Source organism: Pseudorca crassidens, chromosome 1, assembly GCF_039906515.1.
Source record: "Pseudorca crassidens isolate mPseCra1 chromosome 1, mPseCra1.hap1, whole genome shotgun sequence".
NCBI lineage: Eukaryota > Metazoa > Chordata > Mammalia > Artiodactyla > Delphinidae > Pseudorca > Pseudorca crassidens.
The window spans coordinates 107,664,823-107,690,184 of record NC_090296.1 but is presented as its reverse complement, the minus strand read 5'-3'; the positions used below and the strand labels follow the sequence as shown (position 1 = coordinate 107,690,184).

General features: G+C 42.2%; 2 protein-coding genes across 2 annotated transcripts; both read right to left on the bottom strand.

Moving 5' to 3' along the window:
• Positions 1-2,963: 2,963 nt before the first annotated feature.
• CCNB2 (cyclin B2) lies at positions 2,964-21,119 on the bottom strand. The gene is made up of 9 exons (XM_067748513.1): positions 20,929-21,119; positions 18,279-18,407; positions 18,060-18,173; positions 12,724-12,894; positions 11,903-12,061; positions 9,929-10,165; positions 8,440-8,580; positions 4,334-4,444; positions 2,964-3,242 (listed from the first exon to the last, which is right to left on the bottom strand). The coding sequence occupies exons 1-9, from the start codon at positions 20,950-20,952 to the stop codon at positions 3,132-3,134; spliced, it is 1,197 nt and encodes a 398-aa protein (XP_067604614.1). The 5' UTR covers positions 20,953-21,119; the 3' UTR covers positions 2,964-3,131.
• Positions 21,120-23,501: 2,382 nt separating this feature from the next.
• LOC137230035 (polyprenol reductase-like) lies at positions 23,502-25,362 on the bottom strand. The gene has a single exon (XM_067748529.1). The coding sequence runs from the start codon at positions 25,307-25,309 to the stop codon at positions 24,353-24,355; it is 957 nt and encodes a 318-aa protein (XP_067604630.1). The 5' UTR covers positions 25,310-25,362; the 3' UTR covers positions 23,502-24,352.

Sequence of the window (25,362 nt, the reverse complement as noted above, 5' to 3'; positions counted from 1 at the left end):
TGGCTTAAAGACTTAAACATAAGACATGACACCGTAAAACTCCTAGAAGAGAACATAGGCAAAACATTCTCTGACATAAATCGTACCAGTGTTTTCTTAGGTCAGTCTCCCAAGGCAATAGAAATAAAAGCAAAAATAAACAAATGGGACCTAATCAAACTTACGAGCTTTTGCACAGCAAAAGAAACCATTAAAAAAAAAAAAGACAACCTACAGAATATTTGTAAATGATGTGACCAACAGGGCTTAATTTCCAAAATATACAAACACCTCATACAACTCAACAAAATAACAGCCCAATCAAAAAATGGGCAGACCTTAATAGACATTCCTCCAAAGAAGATATACAGATGGCCAACAGGCACATGAAAAGATGCTCAACACTGCTAGTTATTAGAGAAATGCAAATCAAAACTATAATGAAGTACCACCTCACACCAGTCAGAATGGCCATCATTAAAAACTCTACAAATAACAAATGCTGGAGAGGGTGTGGAGAAAAGGGAACCCTTCTACATTGTTGGTGGGAATGTAAATTGGTGCAGCCACTATGGAAAACAGTATGGAGGTTCCTTAGAAAACTAGAGTTGCCATATGATCCAGCAATCCCACTCCTGGGCATATATCCAGAGAAAACCATAGTTCAAAAAGATACATGCACCCATATGTTCATAGCAGCACTGTGGAAACAACCTAATTGTTCACAGACAGATGATAAAGAAGATGTGGTACATATATACAATGGAATACTACTCAGCCATAAAAAAGAACGAAATACTGCCATTTGCAGCAACATGGATGCAACTAGAGATTATCATACTAAGTGAAGTCAGAAAGACAAATACCATATGATATCACTTATATGTGGAATCTAAAATATGACACAAATGAACCTATCTATGAAACAGAAACAGACTCATGGACATAGAGAACAGACTTGTGGTTGCCAAGGGGGAGGGGGTTGGGGGAGAGACAGAGTGAGGTTGGGATTAAGCAGATGTAAGCTATTATATATGGAATGGATAGATAAACAAGGTCCTACTGTATAGCACAAAGAACTATATTCAGTATCTTATGATAAACCATAATGGAAAAGAATATTAAAAAAAATGTATATATGTATAACTGAATCACTTTGCCGTACAGCAGAAATTAACACAACATTGTAAATCAACTATACTTCAATAAAATTTAAAAAGACAAAAAAGAATTCTGATGTATCTTTGAATGCCCAGAGTCCATCTCTTCCCAAGACCATCAACCTCCTTAAAATAATAGCCACTAGCATTCAAGCACCTCCAGATACTGTGCTTAACATACCTGAGTACAACACTCTGAGGCAGACGCTCTTAGCCCCATTTTACAGACACAGAAACAAGCACAGAGGTCACACAGCTGCTAAGTAGACTTAAACCCAAGCAACCCAGCTTTAGAGTTTGTGCTCTTCAAATACTGGGGTTACATCATCTCATTTTCTAATTTCAGTGTTTTAATGATACTATGATTTCTACTTTCACAACTTATTTCACATTTATAACACATTAGTTCAGGTGCCTGCTTGGCAGATAAGTATCTTAAAGGTCTTTTTGTTTTAATGACATCCTGGAAGTATGAATTTCCTGAGTCAGGGTATTTAATATTTAACTAAGCAAAACATGTAATAAAGAAGCTATAAAATGTCTTTGGAATATGCCTGCAAAACCCATCCTTTCTTGATGAGAAGTTGGAGCTCAAGCGTCCCTGGGAAATAACTGCTTTTCAGAGCCAGGCAAGCTCCCTCTCATGCTCTCACTTCGTTACCATTCACACTTGTGACTAAGTTGGTCTAAGGCTGCCATGGGAACAAGCTTCACTAACTCAACAAGGGATATTTATAAGACTTTATACTAGGATTTAACATATAAAGACACCCAGTTCCTCTCCATGCTCGAAACTTAAAAGTTTTACTAGTCAGGCAGCCCTGGCCTGCCCAGGCCTCACTGGAGCCAGGCTCTCCTCCCGGGATGGGGCAGTCACACGCCACAGCCGAGTCACAGAGCCAGGCACCTGGGGACCTCAGTCGCGTAGAAGGCAGCTTTTACCACACTCTAGGTTGGGGAAACACTGCATTAAATGAGTTTACTGCAAAGCTTCGCAGCCTTCATAAATCTTACATGAGTTTGCAGTGTTTCCCAAATGTATCTGACTAACACCTTTCCCTCAAAAAACCAGTTAACTTCTTGTTGAACTAGTAGTTTGGGCAGTCGTTGCTCTAAGAGACTCATTTATTTCATGGTTTTTTTGTGTGGTTTTTTTTTTTTTAGGTTAGTGGTTGGAGACTGAGAATGCATTCCCTCTTTGATTACATTTAACAGTTTTCTAATGCCCACCAAAAAAATTAAACCATAATATTGGTGTGATGAATTGGGATTGACATATATACACTAATATGTATTAAATGGATAACTAATAAGAACATGCTGTATAAAAAAATAAATAAAATTCAAAAAATAAAATAAACCATAACGTACTTAGAACAACAGGAAAAAGCATTCCAAGTTTCACCTTTAACAGGATGTCACAGGCCTGCTTCCTTTTTCCAGCTGTGGCCCCTTAGCACTGCTATTCCTGGTCTCAACCATGCCTTGGAGTGAAACACATTATGAGGGTTACTTCTGGAAGCCATCAACCTTGTGGGCCAGGTGTTCCTGTATAGGAATTAGAAAATAGTTAATGCAGGTTCTAGAAAGGGAATGTCATGGTTATCCTCCCATTTTAAATTTTATATAATGAACCAATCTTTAGGAATGGGTGAGCGTTCACTGAAGCCAAGTTGTAGTTTTCTCCGAGAATGGTAAGGTCTTTCCCCAAGCCATCAGGGCAATAATTTACATATTACAATCATAATAGCTCAAAAAGAAATTAGTCAAACAAGCTTCTATTGATTTCTTCAGTATAGAATACCCAAATACACACACATAGGATACCTTAAGAAAATCAACAGCTTTATTTTTCCTCAATATACATTTAGAAAATCAGTCTGAGAAAAGGTTTCATGAAATAGACCAGAGGACTATATATAAAGTCAGGAGTTCCAAATCAGCAAGACAAAGTGCACAGACGAAGCACTCTTCCCTGAGGGCCTCGGCAGCCTAGGACCGTCCCAGCAGAGGTGAGGCAAGCTCTTGGATGGTTTTTGAGTTCAGCTGGGGAGTCGTGCTGATCTTCAGGAGTTTGCTGCTGGCATACTTATTCTTGATGGCCTGCAGAAGTCATCTGTGATTAAGCACACATCAGGAGCACCACCGCCCCGCCACCCCCAAACTCACACCTTATTCCTAGTCTAATTTACAAGTATCAAAGGGCCAGACCCACAGTCTTCAAAGGGTATGATGATGCCAAATCACTGAAGCCAGCAAGTGCTCTAGGGCATGATGTGTTGTGCTTGACAATTTCCTGCCATGCCTAGTGGTGGATAAAACCCAGCTGGTAGCACAGGTGATGGTTTCAAGGTCCAAAGAGCAGGCTTTCTCTCATGAGCTCCCAGAGGGGTGGGAGGTGGGAGCTGTGTTTATCATACCTAAGTGCCATCAGGACATAATGGATTTGCCAGCACTGGGAGCAGTAACTGGCCATAAAAGTGAGTGGCAACTAGTGCTTAGATCCCAGATGATACTCTCAGGACTGAAAACATGACACTTCCACGGTGTGCTAAATAATGCTGAAACTACAAGTAAGGAAGCAAATCAGGCCGTGAGGCCACTTGGTACAAATGCCTTGCTCTCTGTCAGACCCGTGGTGAGCTCTGATATTTGGCCTCACACAAGCACAGGACAGCACCCCCTCTCCTCTGGTTTCTCCTCTCAGGTCGGCCACACAGAGACAGACTCCAAGCTCCCAGGATGCTTCCTGAATGGACTGCTTCACCATGCTGGCTGTTCAGGTGCCTCTCAGTCATTGTCCTAAAAGGTGCTGGACAAAGGCCCTGAATGATGTCACCCGAACACCCAAGCCTTACACAGGGCCACTTAAGCTGGACTCCTGCATGCCAGCCAGCCTTCCGTGCTTGCTGTGCACCCTACCCAGGATGCCGGGTGAAGCATGGATAATACATTGAACAGCTGCTTGGGCCTGGACATAGCGAGCCTGTCTACCTTATTTTAAAGAAAGTCAGTTCTTGGGATTTGTGCGTATGCTCCATGCCCAGCTGTACTAGAAAAATATAAAGAGTTTGTGCTAAAACAGACTCTCACACATGCCAAAATATTTACATGAAAATGCAAACACACATACATCCTCTCATACCCCAAACCCATAATCCAGCGCTTTGAACAGCTTAGGAAAGAGTACTTACGATGAATTTCGTTAACTTTTCATTTACTTTCACTACATTTTTGGCCATGTGCTGCATGACTTCCAATACTTCGTTCTCTGTGTATCCAGTGTAATACTGCTGCTTTAAGTTCTGGAACACAACGCAAGCAGAAGAAGCAAGATAAAGCCTCCACTTCTTTAGGAGAGCACATCTTACACATGCTGGCATTACTTACGTAAAAGCTATAAAAAATATTCTTACCTGCTGGAAAGTCAGTCTCAGCCCCAACCACTACCATGGTACCAGCAAAGCAGCCAGTAAATGCAGGATGACTCTGGCTCGGAGCAGGACTAAATTAAGATGTTACATAGCTCTCAGCTAAATCAAATGGAGAGGGTCCCAAATAATGATGTTTTAAAGAAGGTTGTATATGTAAGTAGGGTACTTCAAGTAACAAAGCTTTCATGCTTGCCTCTGTCACCACACTGAAAGGGGAAGGAAAGTGAGGCAGAGTATAAACAAACCCAACAAAGGGTTTACAGAGATCGGGGTCTAGCACATCTCAGTCCCCTCGTTAAAGCCCTGCCTGGCAGAGGCTGGTAGGGAGCTCGAGAGCACAGACATCTGTATTGTCGGTCAGGGAAAGGGGTTCAGGATTAAGAAATAAACTGGCCCGTAAGCAGCAATCTAAGCTACCAAACCCAGAAGAACGAAGACCTCCCAGCAGCACTCTCCTGTCGGGCCCTGTGTAGTTAAGCACTAGAGGACACAGAGCACTCAGAGAAGCATCTACACCCAGCCTCGTGGCCCAGCCTCCCAGAGACCAAAATTCAAGCAAAAGGACAGCTGTTGACTGATAACATGACTTACTTTGTAGATATGAAGATATGTAACCTGACTTTATTTCAGATTTGTGATAAAATTCTAAAAGCTAAAACACACCCCTTTCAAATGCATAATATAATTGGGAAAATAAACCACGATATAACCTTAATCCTAAAACAGTTTAAAGGAAAAAAGAACTAAGCAGGAGTGAATCCTGATGTAATGCACAACCACTGGTATTTTGAAATCAGTTGCCAGGAAACAGGGAGGCCTATAGTTAATAGGTTTAGGGCCAAGGAAGCACCTCTTAGAGTAATTTGGCTAAAATAAGCCATTGGTACCAAGAGCATGTGCCATAGATGTTACCAGTGGCCTTTTTGCCTTCAATTTTTATATCAAAAATTTTCAAATCTATAGAAAAACTGAAAGAATAAGATAATGAACATCTGTATATTCTTTGTGCAGATTCATCAGTTCTTAATATTTTGCCACTTTTTCTCTCCTCCTCTTTCTCTTTCTCTCTCTCACTCATGGTGTCTGCAACTCGCTTTCAAATGGTTTGGCAAAAGTTGTGTGAGATTTTTGAAGCCATCAAACATCTGGACCATTTGAAAGTGAGTTGCAGACGCCATGACACATCACTTCTAAATGTTTCTCCTAAAGCATCTCCTAAGAAGTATTTTCCTCCCTAGCTACAATACCTTTATCGCATAAGAAACATCAACAGTTCCATAATATCATCTAATATATAGTCAATATTCAAATTCCTGCAATTGTTGCAAAAATATCTTTTATAGATTTTTCTTTTTATATCCAGGGTCCAATCAAGGTACAGACAGTACATTTGGTTGTTGTTGTCTTTAGTCTTTAAAACTCCCATTTTCTTGGCTTTAAATGACATTGATTTTTTTGAAGGATCCAGGTCAGTTACTTTGAGAACGTCCCATTCTGGATGTGTCTGTGTTTCATGATGACTGGATTCATGTCCAACATTTTAGACATGAATTCTATTTAGACGATAATGCATACTTCCTATTACACCAGAAGGCAGGTAAAGTCAGGTAGTCTCACCACTGGTGATACCAAGCTCAATCACTGGGTTAAGGTAGTAACCGCCAGACGTCTCCATCACAAAGGTACAGTTTTTCTTCAGAAATACTACACATCGGGCTTCCCTGGTGGCACAGTGGTTGAGGGTCCGCCTGCCAATGCAAGGGGACGTGGGTTCGTGCCCCGGTCCGGGAGGATGCCGCGGAGCGACTTGGCCCGTGAGCCATGGCCGCTGAGCCCGCGCGTCCGGAGCCTGTGCTCCGCAACGGGAGAGGCCACCAACAGTGAGAGGCCCGCGTACCACAAAAAATACTACACATCTGTGGGGTGATATTTTGAGAACAATGTGAATCTTGTTTGCCCAAGTTATTTTACTTAATGCTATAAGCATCAATTGACGATCCTTGCTTGAATCAATTATTACACTAGGGGTTTAAAAATGGTGGATTTCTATCTCTACCACTGTTTCTACTTTAATTAGCTGGCATTCTACTGACTTTTTTTTAAGTCCCTCCCTCCCTCCCTTCCTTCCTTTTTATTATTATGGGCTCATGCATTTTTTAATGCATTATAATCTATTACTGTCACAATTCTTTTTAATGCCCAACTTTAGTCAGAAGGAGCCCTTTCAAGCCAGTTTCTATGTCCTTTTGATGTGACCTCATTGCTCTCTGAGAATTTGCTTGCTACCTATTACAAACTGATCTAGGCTCATCTTGTACTTCCCCTGCCACAGCCCTGAAATCAGCTATTTCTTGAAGGAGCCCTAGTTCCGAGTATGTCATGGCACTGAGTATGCAAGATGTGAGCACTAGGTATCTTCATTGCTACTGGGTTGTCATTGTTTCTGGGCCTTTCATTATGAATTTATTGATATTTTTAAAACAGACTTAATATTATAGGGTTTTCCTTTGTTTTTAATTGTTAACAATATTTTATCTTCTTACAGTGAAAATTTTAGTCCTTAATACACGAATCTTTGCTTTATCCTACAATAAAAATAGTTCCAGGATTATAATAACAGACCACTATTAACCTAGAAACAGATTAGTAAACCTCTTAAGTAAACTTTAAGTATGTTACCTTTTTTGGTCCTTTGTTTTAATTTCACATCCCACTAAAAATGCACAGTCGGAGTGCTGTGTTCAAAAGTTACGGGAATTAATTCTTCCCTCTGGTCTGTTACCACTTTGAATATATAGTGACATTGTTTTTGCTTTATTCCAGTTTCGGTTTTGCATAGAACATTCGTATTGTTCAAAAGTCAAAAAAGTTACATTACACTGTATACAAGTTAATAAAAAATTACAACCAGAAGTTCTGCTCCTATCCTCAACCTTCTACCCTGATACCCACCCTGAGGTATCCATCTTCATTAGTTTCTGGTCTATTCTTCTTGTATTTTTTGAAAAATTAGCAAATACATAAGCACAGATACATATCCTCTCTCTCTTACTCCCATTCTTTCTTACATAAAATGTAAACTCTACATACTGTGTAGAGGAAAAGGTCCACCACGATGCCCTGGCATTCTTACACATATCCACCACATAGGCCACGCAGACAAAGGCCTGAACCACATTGATCTATCCTGGCAAAGTGCTTTGTGATCCTCCGGGAACATGATGGGGTAGCAGGCGAGGGGGCCGCCTCCAAGCCGTCTCCCACTCACTTCCCTATCTCTTCTGGGTAGGAGGCTGTAATGAGACCACTCATTATCACCTCCTGGGCTCTGCTGGGGTGTTTGCTCTGCTGCTTGTGGGCTACAGATACAGACTCTAAAACTGCTTAGTGGCAGTGCAGAATGGGCCCATCCACAGAAGCGATCCTCTGACTCTCATTGCAGCCAGTGGCCCCTTTTGTTTCACTGTTATCCTTTTTGGTGTGTGAAACAAGAACCCAGGCAGGAGCTGACATCCCTGGCTAATTTTATGAACCTCAAAGTGGCTCATTTCATCTTTACCGGGTCAGGCCTTGGCCCTGTTTTGTCTTATGTGCTTGACAACTTGCTTGTTTCATTTAACAAAATATCCCAGAAATCTTAGCGTATCAGTTCTTAGTGGCCTTCCTCATTCTTTACGACTCTGTAATATGTTTGCGTACCATGGTGTTGTCACCTAGGTTACGCCTGCATCATTCCAAGCAGCTCTTTTAAGCCTGTGGCCTTTTAGCAACTGCTTCAAGGATAGTGTGTGACAAATGCTAACGCCTTTTGTGTCTAGAGTCCCTAAAATACAGCTAATTAATTTCTTCTTAAATTCAACGCTTACCCATTTTCCGTGGCCTAGAACCTTCTGGGACAGGCAGGAAGCGGCTGCTGCCACCTTAGAAGGGTGATAATGCACCATGTCGTAGTCAATGAGAGTCAGTTCCATCAAGTATTTGGCTAAAGTGTGCTGTTCAACATCAACCTATGAAAGAACAGATGGTAAGAAGCATGGCTGTTATGACTCTCTTGCAAAATTCTGGGTGAAGATCTAGAAACTCTAAAAAAAAAAAGATCTAGGAACTCAAATCCACTTCACTCACTTTTCCTTCCCAGGCACTGCTCTATTCCACAGTATGTTACAAACACAGAACATGAAGTCTTTTAAGAACCGATAAGTTCCCATATCTCTTCCCTCTTGCATCTAGAGATATGGGAACATATGTATATGTATAACTGATTCACTTTGTTATAAAACACCACGTGAAGAGAAAGAGACACATGAGGAGAAGACCATGTGAAAAGGCCCAGGGCCAGTTACAAGCCAAAGAAAGAGGCCTAGAACGGATCCTTCTTTCACAGCCCTCAAAAGGAACCAGCACTGCCAAGACCTTGATTTCAGATTTTAGCCTCCAGAACTGAGAAACAATATATTTCTATTGTAAGCCACCCAGTTTGGGGTACTGTGTTATGGCAGCCCTCAGAAACGAATTCATATGTCAATGTTCAGCCCCTTAACTCTCTTCCCTTAAGAAATAGAGCTCAACTATTTACAATTACCAAGACATGGAAACAACCTAAATGTCCATCAACAGATGAATGGATAAAGAAGATGTGGTACATATATACAATGGAATATTACTCGGCCATAAAAAAGAATGAAATAATGCAATTTGCAGCTACATGGATGGACCTAGATATTATCATACTAAGCAAAGTAAGTCAGAAAGACAAATAACATATGATACCACTTACATGTGGAATCTAAAACGTGACACAAATGAACTTATCTATAAAACAGAAACAGACTCACAGACATAGAGTAGAGACTTGTGGTTGCCAAGGGGGAGGGGGAGGGGGGAGGGAAGTATTGGGAGTTTGAGACTAGCAGATGCAAATTATTACATGTAGAATGATAAACAACAAGGTCCTACTGTATAGCACAGGGAACTATATTCAATATCCTGTAATAAATCATCATGGAAAAGAATATGAAGAAGAATGTATATATGTATGTATAACTGAGTCACTTTGCTGTACACCAGAAACTAATACACTGTAAATCAACTACACTTCAATTTTTAAAAATAATAAAAAAAAGAAATAGGGCTCAAAAAAAAAAGTCACTTTGCTGTACAGCAGTATTTAACACAACACTGTAACTCTACTTTAATAAAAAATTTTTAAAAAAAAGAACTGATAAGTTAAGTGTTAGGACTTATCTAAAAGATGCATCCTATAAATTCATGAGTTTTCCTTTAATTGGGTCAGTGTTTCTGGGATGAGACAACAAACAGCAAAATAAAGTCTCCTATGGAATTGGAGGCACTTACCTCTCCGGCTTTTGATGCCCGCCTTAAGAAATGTAGTGGTAAAGGTCGACCCAACTCAAATTTCAGTTCTTTCAAAATTAGAGTTTCCATTTCTCGAATCTGAGAACTGGTGTAAGCATTGTCTGTGATGTAAACGAAGTCTTCAATATTTGGAGAAAACATCTCCTCATACTTGGAAGCCAAGAGCAGAGCTGTAATCCCAACCAGTTGAAGCTTCTTACGAGAGACTGGCTGAACCTAATTGAAGAAGAGTGTGTCAAAAGTCTTAACTAACAAAAGGATGGGGGCTCTGGGTGGAAGAAAGTAAGAGGAAACCAAGTCCTGAAGAAGTGCACGTTGTCTCTGCTCACACCCCTCTTAAGGGCACAGGAAGCTGAGTGTTGATCACAGGCACCACCATGGCTCGCAGGTGCCGTCTATCATGGAGTGCTTGCTATGTGCCAGGCACAGTGCTAAGATTCAAACAATCATCTCATTGAATCCTCATAAAAAACCTATGAAGTACATATTTTTTACCCCACTTAGAAATAGATGGACTGAGAAAAGATGCAGACATCAGCCCAAGATCAGTCAATTGCTGACTGACAACCAAGCTCCCAGGCACTGCTCCACCCCCATCATCCTGGCTTGAGTGTCTGGGGAAGCCCCAATATGGCACTCAGCATGGTCTGAATCAGGATGAGGCCAAGCAAAAAAGCAGGAATTTAATGGATGACTAGGGCTGAGGAACTGCCTTAAGTGTCTCCTTAATCCTCACCAAAAGTACACTCATTATTCAGCCTGAAGAACCTTCCAAAGATGCTTCAGGGTCAGAGAAAATCTCAGCCTAGAGGATAAGTGTTTCCCTTAACTTTCTTTTCTTTTTAAACTAGGAATTTGTGTTTTTTTGCTTCAACTCTCAATATTGAAAATCTACCACAAATATAACAGTGCTTTCGTATCCAGTGAGGATTGTATAATAAAAACCACAGACTTGGGCTTCCCTGGTGGCACGGTGGTTGAGAGTCCGCCTGCTGATGCAGGGGACATGGGTTTGTGCCCCGGTCCGGGAACATCCCACATGCCGCGGAGCGGCTGGGCCCGTGAGCCACGGCTGCTGAGCCTGCGCATCCGGAGCCTGTGCTCCGCAACAGGAGAGGCCACAGTAGTGAGAGGCCCGCGTACCGCAAAGACAAAACAAAACAAAACAAAAAACTAATGACTCTATGATTACTTAGCATTTTGCAGTATCTCAGGGTCAGTCTTATCAACACAATTATTACTGTATGGTTTGGGCTTGACCTACACCTGTATTATAAATGTTGACTTTAAATAAATAAAGCCTTATCTGAAGGGCTACCCATTTGGTAGACAACGCACCAGTGGTTAATGTCTGGCATTTCTTCTAACTGCTCAGTGTTCTTACATTACCAGTTGAGAAATATTTTGATGATCACTACGCTTCTCGGCTTAATTTCTTACCTCCCTCTTTACTTTAGACCTCACACTGAGTACACTCCCCACACATACCTCCAACCCATTGTAAAAAGTCTGCCTCCTGCCTCTTCTACACCGATTCAATGCCACAGCCGGCTGGAAACTGTTAAGTCCTCTAGCCAAACTCTCATTTTTCAGATGAGGAAGCTTAACACCAAAGAGTACTGAACTATGGAAACTGTGCAAGTGGGCCTGGAGAACCAGCCTCCAAAGGCACCACAGGCTTCAGATGGACTTTCAGACCATCTCATGGTTTATCTCCTCCAATGAATGATTGCGGCAAGGCAGCATCTCCCCTGAGCACTTTTCAGCAGGCTGACCTAACAGAAATGCCCAGCATTGGTCAGCATCACCAGAGGTTTGACACACTTGGACTACTTCCTTTTCTAGCACTTGAAGTTCTTTGGCATCTAATTGGCTTTTGGTTTTTTCTTCAGAGGCACCACACCTTGGCAGTGCATAAATGCAAAGTTCACTGAGCTGCACGAAGTCCCTTACCTGTAAAAATCGGTCCATGATGGCGACGCACATGTACAGAGTTTCCTGCAGCAGCCTAAACTTGGAGTGGACTTGCACCAGCCAATCCACCAGGATGGCACGCATGCGTCCGTTTATCTCTCTTCCATCTAAAAAATGTGGATTTATGGATTGTAGAACCTGTAGGTGGAGTTAAAAGTTTAAAAAGCAGACCTCGATAAACAACAAGGTCCTACTGTAGCACAAGGAACTATATTCAATATCCTGTGATAAACCATAATGTAAAAGAGTATCAAAAAGAATACATATATCTATAACTGAGTCACTTTGCTATACAGCAGTAATTAACACAACATTGTAATTCAACTATACTTCAATGAAAAATAAATTTTAGGGACCTCCCTGGCGGCGCAGTGGCTAAGAATCCACCTCCCAGTGCATGGGACACAGGTTTGAGCCCTGGTCCAGGAAGATCCCACATGCCGCGAAGCAACTAAGCCCGTGAGCCACAACTACTGAGCCTGTGCTCTAGAGCCCGCGAGCCACAACTACTGAGCCCGCGTGCCACAACTACTGAAGCCCACACACCTAGAGCCCATGCTCTGCAACAAGAGAAGCCACTGCAATGAGAAGCCCGCGCACTGCAACGAAGAGTAGCCCCCGCTTGCTGCAACTAGAGAAAGCCCGTGCACAGCAGGCCCAATGCAGCCAAAAATAAATTAATTAATTAAATAAAATAAATTTAAAAAAATAAGTTAAGAAAAAAAGCTGACCTCATTTCCTTCCCAGCTATGTGGTAAATTCCACACTGCTGTACAACCAAAACACAAAGGCCCACTCACCTCAAGCTGCCTTAGATACTGATAGATATCCTTAACATAGTCGCTGCAGAGCTGAGGGTTCTCCCAGTCTTCAGTATCAATATCCTCAATTTTGCAGAGCAAGGCATCAGAGAAAGCTTGGCAGAGGTTCTCTTCCTTCATGGAGATATCCACAGGTGTGGGAGAGGGACCCTACACCCACAAATGAAAGTGTATGTATCACTACCTTGGGAGTAGCCTTGATCACAAATACAAGCAGGGCCAACTGGTTTAAAAGTATCATATGCATTTTTATAAATGATAAAGCCAAAACAAATACATTTCAGAGTAAGAGGTGAATAATTCAAGATGTAGGGGATGAAGTTTTTGGAGATATACTCCCCTGTTTAAAACCACTCTAGGGGGTGGGAGGGAGGGAGATGCAAGAGGGAGGAGATATGGGGATATATGTATAACTAATTCACTTTGTTATAAAGCAGAAACTAACACACCATTGTAAAGCAATTATACTCCAATAAAAATGTTAAAAAAAACACTCTAGGGGACTTCCCTGGTGGCACAGTGGTTAAGACTCCACGCTCCCAGTGCAGGGGGCCCGGGTTTGCTTCTCTCCAGCCTCCTGGGCAGGTCTCCCTCACCTCAAGCAGTCTCCCTCTTCCCAGAAGCCTCTTGTCCCTGTATCCACATGGATTATTCCCTCACCTTCTTCAAGTTTTGCTTAAGTGTTATCTTCTCAATTAGGTCTGTCCTATTTAAAATTACCATCTGCCTTCTATTCCCCCCACACATATGTTTCATCTCTTTTACTGTGTTTTTCCCCAAAGAATCGATAACCTCCTAATATACTATAGAGTTTATTTATATATGATGTGTATTATTTTCTGTCTACCTCTACCAGAATGTAAGCTTTATAACCTTACATTTATTCAAACTGATTTTGTCCACTAAGGTATCTCAAATACCTATGTCATCCCTGACACGGCAAATATTTACTGAGTGAAAGAAAGTTAGACACCTGGGTTCAGAGATTCCTAGAGCTGATAGTTCACTTTAGCAGTAGCCTCTTGTGCAAGTGTAATGTTTTCTTCTCATGAACCAATTTATTCTAAATTGAGAAATTGGCAACACAAAAGCAGGAAAGCACATTCCAGCCTATGAATAAAACAGAAGGAGGAAGCAAAGACTGAGCAAGTATACACCCAGTACTTTATTTTCTTATGCTGACTGGGTGATTATTTATAAAAATCACACAAATTAAAATTTTATGAAGTTTAAAGAAGCATTTAGTAATGAAGCATAAACAATTACTTTTTTAAAGAATAAGAGGTACTTCTCAAAGTATAGCCTAGGACTGCAAGGCTATAAGAATATGTATTAAAGTAATAAAATACAGAAGGAAAGAGAAGGCAGTATAATAAACAATTTTAATTTACATTAAAGCTCAATGATTATAGTTTCCAGTCTTAGAGAAGAAGAAAACAGTAACTATATATATAGATAGATAGATAGATAGGTAGCAATTCAAAACATGCCCTTCCCTCTTAAACCAAAGGTCTTAAACTGAGGAAGGGCTAGGTGAGCAAGAGGTATACAGGTATACCTCATCTACTCAAGAATTTAAGAACTGTTAGAAGGAATAAGAAGAGCTACCTGGGGTACCAGGGAGAAACCTAGTGAGGTTACCAGAGACGATAGGACCTCAAGGAAAATGAGTAGGCAAAGGTACACAAGCACAAAATCCCAGGGGAAGCCAAGAAATAAAGGCAAGTCTGGGGGCTTCCCTGGTGGCGCAGTGGTTGAGAATATGCCTGCCAATGCAGGGGACACAGGTTCGAGCCCTGGTCTGGGAAGATCCCACATGCCGCGGAGCAACTGGGCCCGTGGGCCACAACTACTGAGCCTGCGCGTCTGGAGCCTGTGCTCTGCAACAAGAGAGGCCGTGATAGTGAGGCCCGCGCACTGCGATGAAGTGGGCCCCACTTGCCACAACTAGAGAAAGCCCTTGCACAGAAACGAAGACCCAACACAGCAAAAATAAATAAATTAATTAATAAACTCCTATCCCCAACAACAACAACAAAAAAAAAAAGTGACATCTTTAAAAAAAAGGCAAGTCTGGGAACTGCATGTTGATTTGGGACGGCAGAAGGTAGTGCGTGAGGTGACAGAAATGGGCTGGGAAGGTGAGCAAAACTTAGCTAAGGAGTTTAGATTTTATTTGAATGTAAGTGACCCCACTGAAGAAACTGAGCAAGAGTAATTAGAATCAGATGTGCATTTTAATAAGCCCATGTAGCTTCAGTTTAAGCTTACCTTTTTTAAGAATAAGCATCATCACTCTCCCCAGGGAGGGCAATCAGTACCAGAAAGCCTAAGAAGGCAGAGGTTATCTTCATGTGCTTCAGACTGCCTTAGCAGCTTGAAATGTTTACCTGTGTCTACGCAGAAGTATATCTGAGTTTAGCCATATCCAAGGCCACCAGGATGAGACAAGGATAATTGCTCTGGGCCTTAATTTAGAATTTATTGAAAGCATTCCTTTTGGACTCCAACATAATCTAATTATTCTGAAATCCTTTCTAAGATCCCGCTTTCCTGTACAGATTATAGCCTAAGCCCTGTGGGCCAACTGTGCAATCCTGTCCAGAGTCTGCTGCATGCAAAGGTAAAAAAATGCATCAGCTAGTTACCCACTACAAAAGTGGTTCTAGAACAAAAACCTTCAAATTAGATTAATGAATGAGCCCTGTGGATTGTCAGAGACAACTGAAAAGTAGTAATAAAAACAATAAAGCTGTCAGATTTTGCTGAACTTGAGAACCTGCTCTTTGGTAAAGGATGGGTAGACTGTGAGTAAAGGCTACTAAAGTTCTCCTAGCACCAACATTTAATGAGTCGGGTCTGTTAAGAGAACGGATTAATATGAATATGCAAATATATAGGTATTTACACAAGTTTTGGTAAAACACAAAATTCCTTTATTTACTAAATTTATAATAGATAAACAATGTCAATTAAGTGCAATGAGGAAGGACTCCAAGAAAAACTGTTGATTCCAAACAGACAGTTCATGATTTATAGCAATGACTGTGTACACGTGTGTACAAAAGCATACTCAGTTGTGGAAAGGCAAAATCAGTTACCATGATTAGCTTTAGGGAATGCAGTGGAGTGGAATTTTGGGGGTAGGGAGAATAGTTAAAATGAACTGACCCTTTATTCTATGTACTCTATTTCTGTATTGTCTTGCTTATTTATGCATGTTTCTTGTGTAATTAAAAATAAAAGGCACCCTATTTTTTTTTAAATATGAATAATTGTGCTCGTTTTCTTTTATATATAGTTTTTGTTTTAGGGAAAGTTAGCCCATAAAAGATTCTTATAGTTGAATAATGACTATCACCAAATTTAGTGTTTCAATCAAATCTGTAAATCTAAAACCTCATCAGAATTTCTAGCTGCCACTCCCCAGTACATCTCCTAAGCTTGCATCTACCTCTGCTACAGGGTATTATAGTGCATGCTTTCACTCTGACATTCTCGACTTGACTGGGAGCTTCCTGGGGACAGAGTCAGTGGTTCACTCACCTTGTTTCCCCAGTACCCACCAAACAAGAGGCTAGTAAAAAGCCTTCTTCCTTCCTTCAAACTACTCAGTCTGCCAAAGCCTCATGAGTCAGCAAAAAACAGTTTTCTCCAAAAATTGCATGATAATAAGCTTCTGCAAATACCTGTGAATGGCTGGAGTCCTCTCCTTCAGATATTGCTGGCCCATTTCCAAATGCATTTCCCATTGGCTGTCTCTCTGTTACCTCAACAAGTCTAAATCCAAATGAGACACCTTCCCCAAAGCTACCTCAATCTCCTGAATTTCCTATATTTTATTAATTTATTCCATAAATGGTTCCTTAAATACTCAAGTGCTTAAGCTTCTCGCTCCTCCACTCCAAGCAACATAGCCAAAGAATTCCTTCTGAATACAGGATGATGTCCCCGAAAGGAGTTCTGGTACATCCCAACACATTTGAGGTTGTTTCTTAGCACCCGTATAGATACTGGTATGTGGATGTCCACTTAGGGGAGATATGGGCTCGTTCAAGACATCCATCAGCCCTTGCTTAGAAAACTGCAGTACCACCTAATTAACGTCCCTTCCATGGCCACCCTACACTGCTTTCATCAGGTCTCTCCTCCTCAAAACATTCCACAGGTTCCTCACTGCCTAATGGCATAAAATCCAAATTCCAAGGCCTTCAAATCCAGCTGCAACCTTCTTCCCAACTTTTTTCCTGTTTCCTCACACAAACCATCTGACCCAATTTAGACTTGCTGACTCTTTGCCCCAAAGGACATAATTTATAGGCCTATTCCCTTTTTGGTGCCTTGATTCCTATTGCTGCTTTGTTCCCCCAAAAGGTGCCCCTTCCTATCAGCTTCTTCCTATCCTTAAAAATCCCACTTATTCCAGGAAGTTTCCCCAGACCACTCCATCCCTCAAGATTCTCTCCCTCCTTTAGATGCACCCTGCATTCAGTCATCCATTGCCCATGGGCACCTAGCAGCATGCCCTCGGATTATATATCTAATTTTCAGGTACAGATGCCCCTTCTGGATAAGTCTCCTCAAGGCAAGATGTCTCTTTATCAGCCTTAACACAATTGGATGTGTATAGTAAGTACTCACCTGTTTCTCAAACATATTCAATGTTTTTAATTTCAAACATACAATAATATATACATATTTTGAGCTAGAAAGTGTGAAGTGGTCATTGTTGTATTCTCAGCACCTACAACAGTGCTTGCTTTATTGTAATTATATGAATGTGTGTAATCTATGAATGAGAGCATGCATGAACTAGAACATGGTGGAAGATGAACAGGCCAGTGGGTCCATTAGCATTCTAACTTCAGTTGAGCTACCCAGTCACGGAGACTACAATCTATCAACAAAGAATTTTGGCATTACTTTGTTCTTCCATGAGCGAAGGTCTCAGAATTGTAAGCTTCCACCATCTTCATGGTGGAAGTTCATTCTTATAGTTCATTCTTATAGTGAGTTATTTTAATAAAACCTACCAAATTTTCCTCTGAGATCACTAAATTTATTTTATGTATTAAGGTAGTTAAGGTAGTTAACTTTGTATTAAGGTAGTTAACTTTGTTATTCAAGGTCATAATATTATATTAAGGTACCACCACTGAAAAGATGTGTATGTTCATTTTCTACACTGTTGTTTTAAAGTAGAGCTCTAGCTATCACTGTTCTTCAAAAGTTGCACTGACAGTAAAGGTACCCTTATATCCTAGCCCCAAACAGCCTACTTCGTTAAGTATGTTTGTAAATTCAGAACTTCCTACCTTTGGAGCCAACACTTCCATCTGCACTGGTTTCACAGAAGCAGTAGGTTTCAGATGCTTGTTGACATTTGTTGTTTTGGTGGGTGGAACAGGTACTTTAGTGTTCTGAGCTTTCTAAAAGGGAAAAGAAATGTGAATAGGGCAAGAGGGCCAGTGTTGCCCCTCAGTGCTCTACAGAATCAGCCTAGGGTGTGCAGGTACGGTTCTCACAGTTGTTACCTTAGTTACTTGTGTGGCTCTGATGGTAACTCGATTTCCAATTTCTTCTAAAACTGCCCGCCTGATAGTCACATGGCTTTTAGGTTTAGAATTAACTCCCGTGTCAGTATTCTCCAAATCAGTGGACACCTAAAAAAAAAAAAAAAAAAGGAAAAAAATTACTGAAGAGTTGAGATCATTTACAATACTTTGCTAGTGTCAGAATTGATTCAGGAAAGGTGAATATGCTGAGATCTATCTGCGAGAGGGAAAAGGTACATTTTAGGAAGTCTAAAAATGCTATTTGTGATTTATAACCTCACTCTAAATTAGGCAAATCACTCCACCTTATCTATTTTTAAAAAATCCCACTAAGAGCTTCACAGATAAGTGATCATTTCTCATATGGTACCCACATCATTTGTCAGAGATCCCTGGATATTAATGGCATCTATTTAAAAAATTTCCTTGACAGAGAAGAGTAACAAGTGCAATTAAGACACAATACTAAAAAGCTGTTTTGGGCTTCCCAGGTGGCGCAGTGGTTAAGAATCCGCCTGCCAATGCAGGGGACACGGGTCCGAGCCCTGGTCCGGGAAGATCCCACATGCCGCGGAGCAACTAAGCCCATGTGCCACAACTACCGAGCCTGCGCTCTAGAGCCCGCGGAGCACGACTACTGAAGCCTGCGCGCCTAGAGCCCGTGCTCCACAACAAGAGAAGCCACAGCAACGAGAAGCCTGCGCACCGCAATGAAGAGTAGCCCCTGCTCGGCACAACTAGAGAAATGCCGCGCACAACAACGAAGACCCAACGCAGCCAAAAATAAATAAATAAACTAAATAAAAAAATTTTTTTTAAAAGTGTGGTTTCTGCTTTAAAAAAAAAAAAAAAAAAAGCTGTTTAAAAACCAGATGTTTAAAACCTAAACTAGCTTTGATTCTTATGCCATGCTAGAAATAAGAAGTACTCAGGTAGACAAGATCTTTAGAGATACAGCTTTTTAGCCATGAGGGTGCCATAGCATGTACTCTCTATTTTATTAAGGATATTTAGAAAGAAAATAGTTTTCGTGGGTAAAATAGTTTTATCTCAAATTGAAAGTTTGAATTGTATGAAATAAAAATTGTTAGTTGGGCTTCCCTGGTGGCGCAGTGGTTGAGAGTCCGCCTGCCAATGCAGGGGACACGGGTTCGTGCCCGGGTCCAGGAAGATCCCACATCCCGCGGAGCGGCTGGGCCCGTGAGCCATGGCCGCTGAGCCTGCGCGTCTGGAACCTGTGCTCCGCAATGGGAGAGGCCACGGCAGTGAGAGGCCCACATACCGAAAAAAAAAAAAATTGTTAGTTGACCTTAACCTGCTTTAGACAGAATGTCCTTAGAAACAAAACTTGTTAGTAAAAACAATTCAAACAAAAAAGTTTATTTGATTATATGTGATAAACATTTCATGAGAAAAAAAACAGCATGTACTATCCCTGAAAATTGGGAGGGGTCTTAATCTTAAAAAATTTCCCAACAGGGGGTTTGAATGGACCTACCAGGATAGACAGAGGGGCAGGGAAAAACTCAAGCCTTACCTGAATAGACAGAATTTGACTATGAAAGCACCCGATGGGATAGATTAGACAAAAATTACTTATCAATTTGACTCAGATTCATAAAAGGGTTACAATTAAATACCGAGTGTAATCAACTTATTATTATTAGGATTCTCAAAAGTCACACTGTTCAATTTTTCCAGCAGTTCCTGAGATGTTTAAAAAGTGTTTCCAAGTTCAATTCTTATGGGTTGAAGCCTGGTTATCTAAATTAAGCCATCTGGAAGGGGAAATCCCCAGCTTTTAACAACCCTACAGCCAGGAGAATGGAGCTCAGGTGTGTCAGTGCCCTCTATTTTTCAGCAAAGAAAAAAGTAGATCCAGGTACAATTCAAACCCACAGAAAAAAATCCAAAATACCATTAACACTTTGTTTTTTGCAAAGACGAAATAAATGAATTTGGACCCTTCTCTCAGTCTGCCATATTGCTCCAAATTATATGCAAAATCTCTATTGCACTTGAGTAAAGAAATTACTTTTTTAAAGGGACAAACGCATACATTAGTGAACTTAGCCTTGTAACACTTCGTGTGCAGAAATAGGAAACTAATAAAAGAGTAATGTGAAAACACCTGAAAAACAACCACAGCTGTTGCTTGATCAAACATTAGAACACTTCACAGACTGCGGAATTTCTTCAGTCCATCTCCCTACCCTCACCACGGATCCCTTAGCTAGCAAGGAGTTTGAGAAGAGAGGAAGGAAACCCCAAGAAGCTGTAACTCTCTAACAACAAAGCGCCCTCGCGGATCGCTCGCCGCGTCCTAGGCCCAGTGCTCCGGGGGCTCACTTGACAACTGCCACCCCCGAGGCGCTTTCCCATACTTCCCCCACCCCAGCGCAGGGACGGCCAGGCCAGGAGCCGGGACCCGGAGGAGCGGAAGCGAGGCGGGGAGAAGCCGGCCGGAGCGGATAGGACAGGCCGCAGGGCCCGGGCCGCCCGCAAGAAGGGGAAAGCGGCGCAGGTTGGGACGAAGAAGCTCGGAGCGGAGGAGAGAGAGAAGCGAGGCGGCCGAGGGCGCTGCGCGGCCGGGGCCCAGGCCTGCGCTGGGGGTCGCCGGCCCACTCACCGTCGGGCGTCGGAGCAGCGCCATGAGGGACGGGACAGGCAAGAGTGGCAGCCCGGCCCAGGGAGGGACGCGGACTGGAAACAGAGAGCACTAGCTTCCCCGGCGCCGTTAGGACTACCCTCCGAGCCCGCACCGCTGGGAATCTTCGTGAAGTCGCCGAGTTCCAGGATTCAAATACCGCGCCGCTCGCGCCCCCATTGGGCGGCCCTACGTACGGCGCCCTCTTCCCATTGGCTAAGTAGGAGACATTCCCGTAGGCTGATTGGCTGAATTATCCAGACCCGTTTGGTTGTCATAACAACCGGTATTTTTCCTGCCTACTGTCTTTTTAAAAATCTCGGCCCTAAAATAAACAAAAATGAAATACCTCGTTGGGAAAGCAGACGTAGGACGCCTTGTCTGAATTTTGACGAGGATGTCAACGGATGTCTACGGATTACGGATGTCTACGTTTGTACTGGGTGGGCGGAAGTTGGTACTAAGGAACACCCTGGAAATGCCATTTCTGACCATTATTTCTCTTCCGGAAATTTCGCGTTCGAGTTTAGGTAGGGTTGGCCTGCCTGGGTTGGGGAACAGGCCCCTCTGGTTGGTTTAGGGCTGCACTGTGTTAGGTGGTTGAGACTCAAACTTGTGCTCAAGGAATGGAAATTGTGGTGTTTATTCAGAAGCTAAGATTCCTAGGAGAGGGGGAAAAAAATGATAAATGCGATTTGTGTGACTCATGATTCATGTAAGCTCTCCATTGTGTTGCCGGCACCTAGCACATTGTTTCGTGTGGGTTGTGATCGGTGCTCAATAAATATTCGTCGAATAAATTATCTTATGATGAGCAAAAGATTTTAAAATGAGAAAGACAAGTGTGATCCAGCCTTGGGCAGCAGGGTGAGAGGCTTGCGTTAAGACCAGAAAAGAGGAAAGAAAAAGTGAGAAGAATGGCAAAGGAGAGAGGAAAGGAAAGGGTCCAAGGCCCACAGTAAAGGTAGTGAAATGACTTCTGATGATAGGCTCCATCTAACAATTTGAGCAAGTTTTCCCATCACTCCTGCTCTACTCTAAAAAATGGTTTCTCTCTCTGTTACTGGGGTACTAATGACCCTTAAATGAAGTGATCTGAATTAAATTCCTTCCCTTGATCTAACATTTCTAAACCTGCTCTTTAGTAAAACAGAAATAATTGCAGCTACTACGTGGCATGGGAAGATGTTAGTGTATCCATTGTCCTATAACTAAAAATTAGATATTCAGTGAAGAAGTATTGGGAAGGGAAAGTATTGGGTTGGCCAAAAAGTGCCTGGTTTTTAAGTAAAAATAAAAGACACTTTTTTCATTTTCACCTAGAACTTTATTGAACAACGTATTCACCCTTTTGTTCCACTATCTTCTGCCATTTTTCAGGCAACTTTGTAATTCCATCTTCCCAAAACGTGTTATCTTTTTGAGCAAAGAACTGTTCCAGGTGCCTTTTACAGTCTTCCAGGCAGTTGAAATTTTTTCCATTAAGAGAATATTGTAAAGACCAAAATAAATGGAAATCTGAAGGTGCAATTCTGGTGAATACAGTGGATGAATCAGAACTTCCCAGCCAATCTGTTAACAGTTTTTGCCTGGTCATCGAAGAAACATGCAGTCTTGCATTATCCTGATGGAAGATTCTGCGTTTTCTGTTGACTAATTCTGGATGCTTTTCATCGAGTGCTGCTTTCGATTGGTCTAACTGGAAGCAGTACTTGTTGGAATTAATCGTTTGGTTTTCTGGAAGGAGCTCATGATAGAGGACTCCCTTCCAATCCGACCATATACACACCATCACCTTCTTTGGATGAACACTGGCCTTTGGTGTGGTTGGTGGTGGTTCATTTTACTTGCCCATGATCTCTTCCATTCCACATTATTGTACGGTATCCACTTTTTTTTTAATTAATTAATTAATTAATTAATTAATTTATGGCTGCATTGGGTCTTCGTTGCTGCGCGTGGGCTTTCTCTAGTTGTGGCGAGTGGGAGCTACTCTTCGTTGTGGTGCACAGGCTTCTCATTGCGGTGGCTTCTCATGTTGCAGAGCTCAGGCTCTAGGTGCGTGGGCTTCAGTAGTTGCGGCACGCGGGCTCAGTAGTTGTGGCTCACGGGCTTAGTTGCTCCGCAGCATGTGGGATCTTCCCAGATCAGGGCCCAAACCCGTGTCCCCTGCATTGGCAGGTGGATTCTTAACCACTGCGCCACCAGGGAAGTCCCTGTACGGTATCCACTTCTCATCACCCGTCACATTTTGTTTTAAAAACGGAAGGTTTTCATTACATTTAAGTAGAGAATCACATGTGGAAATGCGGTCAAGAAGGTTTTTTTCCCTTAACCCAAACATCAAATCGATGAACATATGCAAATGATTTTCAACGCTTGATTTGTATATTTTGAGTATGTCTGCTATCTCCCACATGGTATAACGTTGATTGTTCTCAATTAATGTCTCGATTTGATTGCTATTGACTTCAACTGGTCTACCCGACCAAAGAGCATAATCCAGCAAGAAATCTCCAGCACCAAACTTCGCAAGCCACTTTTTTTAATGCATAAATATAAAAATATTTTATTTCAGATGCTTACACTTTTAAGGTACTCCCTAGAAAGGGATGTCAAAAAATATTAAATAAAATAAGGTTTCAAACTTTGTTAGGCTATGATTTGAGGGGGAAATGACTATTGATGGTTACATAGCTGGAAATCTTTGTGGTAATAAGTATAAGCTAACTTCAATAAACTCACTTTTCCCAGAATCCATTGGTGTGAAATTATACATTGTTGTTATTTTCAAAGGCTATTCAGCTTTGACTGATATGCAAAAAGTTACTGAGCATCTGCTATATTGCTTATTGTGTAGTCTAGTTAATTTGTCTGTAGCAAAAACAAAGCCACAGATGACCTTATCTCTTCCACTGTGTGTGTGTTTGTTTGAAGCTGTTTGTATATTCTTGATTAGTCTGTTTTTGAAGCAGCTTGGAAAAGTCTCATCTACTTTTTAGCATTTGGTTGCTTTTATAAAGCATCTTAGAAAGCAGACATAGCACTCCCAGGTCTGCCAGAAGTATTTCTTCTCTGAAGACTCAATTTCTTCCATTGTTTAAAAAAAATTTATTTATTTTGCCACGCTGAGCAGCAAGTGAGATCTTAGTTCCCCAACCAGGGATCGAACCCATGCCCCCTGCAGTGGAAGTGCGGAGCCTTAACCATTGGACTGCCAAGGAAGTCCCAAGACTCATTTTCTTGAGTGGTATTGCTTTGCTCATGCACTGAAGACTTCTGGTAACAGAAATGGACCAGAGAGTTTTAAACAGTTCTACAGAAATTGCACTTTGGTCTCTAGACTTCGTTGTCCTTGGGAATTGGAACTGTCACCTGGTGTGCATTCCTCGTAACTGAGATTATCTTAAAACAGAAATGGTAGGAAAGCTTTACTGTGCTTCGGGTAGGAGACGAATTTGCTTTTGTAGAATTTGTGGCTGAGGAAAGCAGACAGGGCCTGGTTGAAGAAGACATATGTTACCACGAGCCACCAAGTTAAGTTGTGGAAACCAAAGGCGACAGCCATGGAAATGTAGATCATCAGCTCTGCCAGGTAGTTAGGGGAAGAAACGTATTCAAACCAGTCTCCAAAAGGGATTCGGTGGTTACAGTGAATGACCAGTCCTGCTTTATTTTTCCTGAGATTGCCGAGAATGACATGACACTTATACTGATGGACAGACGACCAGATGAACATCATCATTCCGAGGATATGGAACCGCCGAGCTTGCATCAAGAGATTTTTCCCTATCACATAGACATTCCTGCCGTCCATTGGCACTTGGCTCAACACAGTTAGGCTGACAAGGACATAGTAGACAAGTCCAAAACAGTACTGCACGACGTGAATCACGGCATTGGAGAAGACACTGACATAGAAGCACTCGAAGAGTCTTCGTAGGCCGTGTAGCCACAGAAACACTAGTACTAAGAACGCAGACAGCGCGAGCTCACCCCCTCGGAATTGAGCAGCCCCAAGAATTCTGAGTAAATGATGAAGCCAGTTTGGAAAAGGTGCTCCCACAAACGGAGACTGAGTAAGGCTCCAAAGCAGGAAGCCATTCCACCGCACTGAGATGATATAGAAGTGAGAAAAATACCTCTTGGGGACATCAAAGGCCCGACAGGCGGCCGGTCGCGACGGCCCCCCTTCCTTGGTTTTTCCACAGCGGATCAGGTCCTGGAAGAGCGCGCAGCCCGGAAGCAGGCCGGACGGCACGAGCTGCAGCAGTAGGGTCAGCAGGAAGGCCGCGGCCAGCGTGAGCCACACGGCACGCAGCGGATTCAGCGCCGAAAGTTCGGCCCCCGCCCAGGGAGCCATGGCCGGCGCGCCCGGAGTCCGCGCTCCCCGGGCCCTCGCCACCCGTTGGCGGA